At 37.4% G+C, this 6,000-nt stretch overlaps 1 protein-coding gene across 1 annotated transcript in view; it reads right to left on the reverse strand.

The window, feature by feature from the left end:
* LOC114651708 (protein FAM53A-like) overlaps positions 1-2,151 on the reverse strand; it is a 43,297-nt gene extending 41,146 nt beyond the window's left edge. The window contains exon 1 of the mRNA XM_028801597.2: positions 1,913-2,151. Coding sequence (XP_028657430.1) covers positions 1,913-2,029 — 117 coding nt within the window. The 5' untranslated portion in view covers positions 2,030-2,151. The remainder of the gene's footprint in view (positions 1-1,912) is intronic.
* Between the last annotated feature and the right edge of the window lie 3,849 nt (positions 2,152-6,000).

Genomic DNA, 6,000 nt, shown 5'->3' on the forward strand with positions numbered 1-6,000 from the left:
AGTAACTTTCTCAAATTAAATAAAGAAAAAACCGAAATCTTAGTGATTGGCAATAATGGATACAATGAGGCTATTAGAAATAAACTGGATGCATTAGGATTAAAAGTCAAATCGGAGGTAAAAAGCTTAGGGGTAACCGTTGATTGTAATCTGAATTTTAAATCGCATATTAATAAAATCACTAGGACAGCATTTTTTCACCTAAGGAACATAGCAAAAGTTAGACCTCTTATATCATCGAAAGATGCAGAGAAATTAGTTCATGCGTTTGTCTTTAGTCGGCTAGATTACTGTAATGCACTCCTCTCAGGACTACCCAAAAAAGACATCAATCGTTTGCAGTTAGTGCAGAATGCAGCTGCTAGAATCCTTACCAGGAAAAGAAAATCCGAACACATTTCTCCAGTTTTGATGTCACTACACTGGTTACCTGTGTCATTCAGAATTGACTTTAAAATTCTGCTTATGGTTTATAAAGCTTTAAATAATCTCGCCCCGTCTTATATATCGGAATGTCTGACACCTTATATTCCAAATCGCAACCTCAGATCCTCAACTGAGTGTCTCCTTAGAATTCCAAGAGCAAAACTTAAAAGAAGTGGTGAGGCGGCTTTCTGCTGTTATGCACCTAAAATCTGGAATAGCCTGCCAGTAGGAATTCGCCAGGCTAATACAGTGGAGCACTTTAAAAAACTACTGAAAACACATTACTTTAACATGGCCTTCTCATAACTTCACTGTAATTTAATCCTGACACTCTGTATATCCAATTCATTATAATAACTATTCATTCAAAATTTGTACTAACCCCTACTCTCTCTTCTGTTTTCTTTTCCGGTGTCCTATTGGTGGTGGCTTGTGCCACCACCATCTACCCAAAGCACCATGATGTTCCAACAATGATGGATGGATTAAAAGCCAGAAGTCTGTATAACCATCAGCATCAAGTGACTCCGTGAGAACCCTAACTACAAAGAGGACTATTTCATTTATGTTAGGTAGAATGCCCAAAGGGGACTGGGCGGTCTCGTGGCCTGGAACCCCTACAGATTTTATTTTTTTCTCCAGCCTTCTGGAGTTTTTTTTGTTTTTTCTGTCCACCCTGGCCATCGGACCTTACTCCTTTTTATGTTAACTAAGGTTGTCTTATTTTAATTTCTTATTTGTCTTTTATTCTTCTTTTCTTCATTATGTAAAGCACTTTGAGCTACTTTTTGTATGAAAATGTGCTATATAAATAAATGTTGTTGTTGTTGTTGTTGTACTGTATATAAATAGTGGGTGTAAAAACTGACTTTTTGAAATGCTCAATACACTGAAGAGTCACCAAAAAATCTCTTTTCTAAAAGATAGCCTGTGATAAAGCTTTCTTAAACCTGCTTTTATTATGTCCAGGGAACATTCTGGGAAGCCAACTTTGAAAATGACTCTCATTCACCGATTTCCTTAATACTTTCAGTTAAGTCAGCAAGGTGTCTCAGCAATCAAACTAAAACCTTTTGAAAACAAACGTGTACTGCTCAACTCTTTTTATTGCTAAAAAGTGTATGGAAAAACCCTCAAAGAGAATGAAGTCATATCAGTCTTAAGGAGACTATGGAAGATTGTGGGTTCGCTTCCCAGTTCCTCCCTGTGTGGATAGCGCTTTGAGTACTGAGAAAAGCGCTATATAAATGTAATGAATTATTATTATTATTATGGTTATAAAAAATAAAAAAGGCAAAACTCTAAAGACAAGTTCATATTAAAGGTGGTTTGACTACTTTAAAACGTCATCAGAATAAATTTATTATACATAGAAAATCTGAAACAAGCTCCTGTCTACGAATTTAAGTTTCATGAAAAGCAAAAGCATGAAAAGCTTTTATAAATCAAAACCTATATATGTAAAGGAAATAAATTAAGTACTTACCAGGTTAATGCTGTAAGCTTTACATGCTAAGTCATCCAAACTCTGGTTCTGCAGTTTTTCTGTTATTAGTGTTACCATTGTTGTAGTCACCCTCTTGCTACTTAGGCCAACAAGCATGGGAGCATTCTTCCTGGTCCACTTTAGTACATCATAAGAGTTATCATGAGAGTACACTGTTACTTAGAAATTTCCATCTGAAACATGCATAAAATTCATTGTTGTAGATTTTTTTTGCATTTCTGTATCAAAAAAAAAAAAAAAAGCCATTCCTTAGTCACCAAAATGAACATGGTCAGTATATGAACAACAGTATTAAAAATTCATATTCTTGTAACAAAAATGTCAAGAAATTTTAAGTAACAAGAGCAAATTTATATAAAATTTGTATTTACAAAAGATATAGGCATTTATAAAAAGAGCTGTAACAATAAGCTAAGTACTTACAAATTATTACAATTACAGCAATATGCAGCTAATGGTAAGTTAGTCCATATATTGTAATCTACCATTTAGGCCTGATCTTAAATTGTTTTACACATGTAACATTGTGCCTAGTTATAAAGCATACAGGGTATATTTGAAGAACTGCAGGTTCATGGTACTGGCTAGCATTTGTGTGAACTGTCCACCCAGGACGCTGCAAAGTAACTGTAGTGCAACTGGTGAAGGTACATAAGTGGTCTGCTTTATAATTTCTAACAAAGAAGTACTAGGGTGTTGTACTGTGTTAGCCATTATGAATGTAGAGGAAAGCCAAGCAAAATGACACCTTTTATCCATATTACTAACCGAGAATGGTAAACCTGAAGGCACAGACACAGGTCTCGGTAAACCGGAAGGCACAGACGCAGGTGCACGGCGATGGACCCAGGAGACATAGTGCGCAGGCGCCTACAGCGCGCATCTCATAAACCGCAAGCGACGTCTGATCCACTGCGAACGAAGGAGTTACGGCTCAAAAACGAAAGAGCTCAACTAACATAAATAGGACATGAAGCAACAACGTGCCCATAGCTAACGACTAACGACACAGCCACACAGAAAACAGGATTCTGCACTGCACCCCAGAGTCAAACGGAAGACACTACAGGGTCCGCAAAGGTCCACAAAGATAGTACGAAAGGCGCAGTCGCCTACAACGCGCTTCTGAACTAAACGTCCACACTACACAGCATGGTCCGGGTAATAAGAATAAACGAACTCTCTGTATTAAACTTACGGCATCCTCACACGTCCAAACCATATAGCATATGTGAATCACATTACAGTGATGCATTATTAACAGTACAACCACAGAAAACGCTCCGTATTAACAGTAAGTGCAATTATCCATATTACTAACGGTAGACAACAGGATAACTAATGGAGTCACGGTCACAGCTCCAAAACGATCCAGCTCAACTAACGGAGCTACAAAAGCGAGCCCGCATGGATAAAAACAATAGACGTAGGCGCCTACAACGCACGTCTGAAACCGCGGAAGCAAAACCGTCTCGGCTCCAAAAAGAAAGAGCTCGACTAACGGGGCTACAAAAACGAGCCCGCCTGGATAAAACAAATGAACGCAGGCGCCTACAATGCACTTCTCAAACAACGCAACAAAAGGAGTCTCGGCTCCAAAACGAAACATCTCAACTAACGAACATACAGAAGCGAGCCCGCCTGAATACAATTAATGAACGTAGGGGCCTACAACGCGCCTCTCAAACAGCAGAATCAATACATAAATGGCAAAGAAAGGAACGACAGACGGCCGCTAAACAATTCCGCCAATTAGCTAACAACACATTCTGTAATGAGTCCACTATTAGTGAACATTCATTAGGATTAATGCATATACTTCCTTTGTTCGTCATCTACACCTTTACACTCCAATATATCTCATACATTCATCAATGTATTTCGGGTTACCCAACACCGGGGTTAGGCGAAGGAAGCGAGCAGGGGGCGGAGCCCCCTTGTTGGCTAACTAAAAAGATTACAATATGCAAGCTTTCGAGGCAACTCAGGCCCCTTCTTCAGGCAAGATGTAATCAAAGAAGGAAAAATAACTGACTTGTCAAGCATTCTGCGACAGTGCTCATCATGAAAGGCAATTAACCAAGGCAAATAAAGTACAAACAAAACAATTATTCATCCCACAGACTCACTAAACTCACTCACTGGATCAACATATAATGAACATTTGATATAGGGTATTTTAAGCTTAAAGCTAATTAACATAGTCTATGCATTCTTGTTATAATTACAGTTAACAGCACACAATATATTGAACATGGTAAATTCGAGAATTACTTGCACAAACTACACACAAACACTTTATACTCACTAAATAGGAAAACTGCACAGAATCATTCTAAAACAATTACTTAGTACAATTTCTTATTTAAACGTGGATCAACATATAATGAACATTTGATATAGGGTATTTTAAGCTTAAAGCTAATTAACAGTCTATGCATTCTTGTTATAATTACAGTTAACAGCACACAATATATTGAACATGGTAAATTCGAGAATTACTTGCACAAACTACACACAAACACTTTAGACTCACTAAATAGGAAAACTGCACAGAATCATTCTAAAACAATTACTTAGTACAATTTCTTATTTAAACATTTAGTTTTATGTGAAGACATTGAGACAAGATTGGCGAGATGATAAAATTAGACTGGAAAACACTAAAAAGGAAAAATATTTTAAGCTAAGCTTTAATTCTTTAATGCCGTTGGTATCTTCAATAAGCACTCTGGTGAATAAATATGCCACAATATTAACAAAGCAACACAGCAATATGTGTAAGCAGATTTGAGGTTCTTTCCTACATATACACAAGTATCTTCTTTTGACAGCTAGTATTCCAATGGTGTTGTCTGTCAAAGGACTCAAGGTCATTCCATACCTCATTCAGTTTTCTGTTGTCAATAAGGGCTTTCTTCCAACAATTCTTCCAAACAACTAGTTGGTATTGAAGCACAAACTTGGAAAATTGACAAAGCCAAGGTGTACCTATACACTGCACATCTATCACTGAGAACTTAAAAGATTCTTTTGTGCATGTCTAAACATCATGCTCCCTGCATGCAGGTAAGAAACAACATCTTCCTGCAAAGTTAACCGGTTTTTTTCATTCAGGGTGCTACATGGCATTGATTAACTTGTATATAAAAAAAAAAAACCACACACATTTTCCAGTATTTCATGTGAACTTTGCACTTATTACTTTGTTGTTTTATGTCTTTGCATTGTTCATAAATACTGAGGTACACTTGACTAAGCAGAATTTCACCAACATGATTAATTTTCCACTACAGTAAGATTCCATATATTTGAAACCTATAGTATCAAAAAATGGTTTAAAACAATTGGCACATTAGTTATTACTGCTACCTCGCTTTAATGTATTCAGTTCTGATACTGCCTTTGTCCCTGACCATTTACAGATTGCACGCTCATCTTATTTATATGGGAGTTTGTTACTCATACCCTAAAGAGACAAGTACCTAACTGCTGAACTGTCATGAGTGACTGTGGGTGCATCTGTGAATGTGCCCTGTAACAGAGTGGTGTCTTGTCCAGAGTAGTTTTTTACCCAGCACTGCCCGGGAAGGCTCTGCCATTCATAACCAGATTAGTGGAGGCAAAGAATACACACAAGATCAATCTTTGGCATCGCTGTGGAGAAATTTTGGCCCATTCTTTACAGAATTGTTTTAATTAAGCCGCAAATGCTGAATAGAATTTGACTATGAACTACTCACTTAAGGTCCTGTAACAATATCTCAATGTGGTTCAAGATACAACTTTCACTAAGCCACTCCAAAACTTTTTCAGCCATCCAGAGGTAGAGATGCTCTTGTTCCTTGGATTGTTGTCATGCTACATAAACCAACTGTGCTTAAGCTCCAAATCAGACTGTTGACTGGATATTCTTCTTCAGTACTTTCTGATAGAGAGCTGAACTGCAACTACCCTCAATTATAGCATGTCCGCCAGGCTGTGAAGCAGCAAAACATCCACACACCATTACACTACCACTACCATATTTGACTGTGAACAAGAAGTTCTTACTGTGGAAAGTGTTA

The sequence above is a fragment of the Erpetoichthys calabaricus genome, chromosome 5, assembly GCF_900747795.2.
Source record: "Erpetoichthys calabaricus chromosome 5, fErpCal1.3, whole genome shotgun sequence".
NCBI classification, from domain to species: Eukaryota; Metazoa; Chordata; class Cladistia; order Polypteriformes; family Polypteridae; genus Erpetoichthys; species Erpetoichthys calabaricus.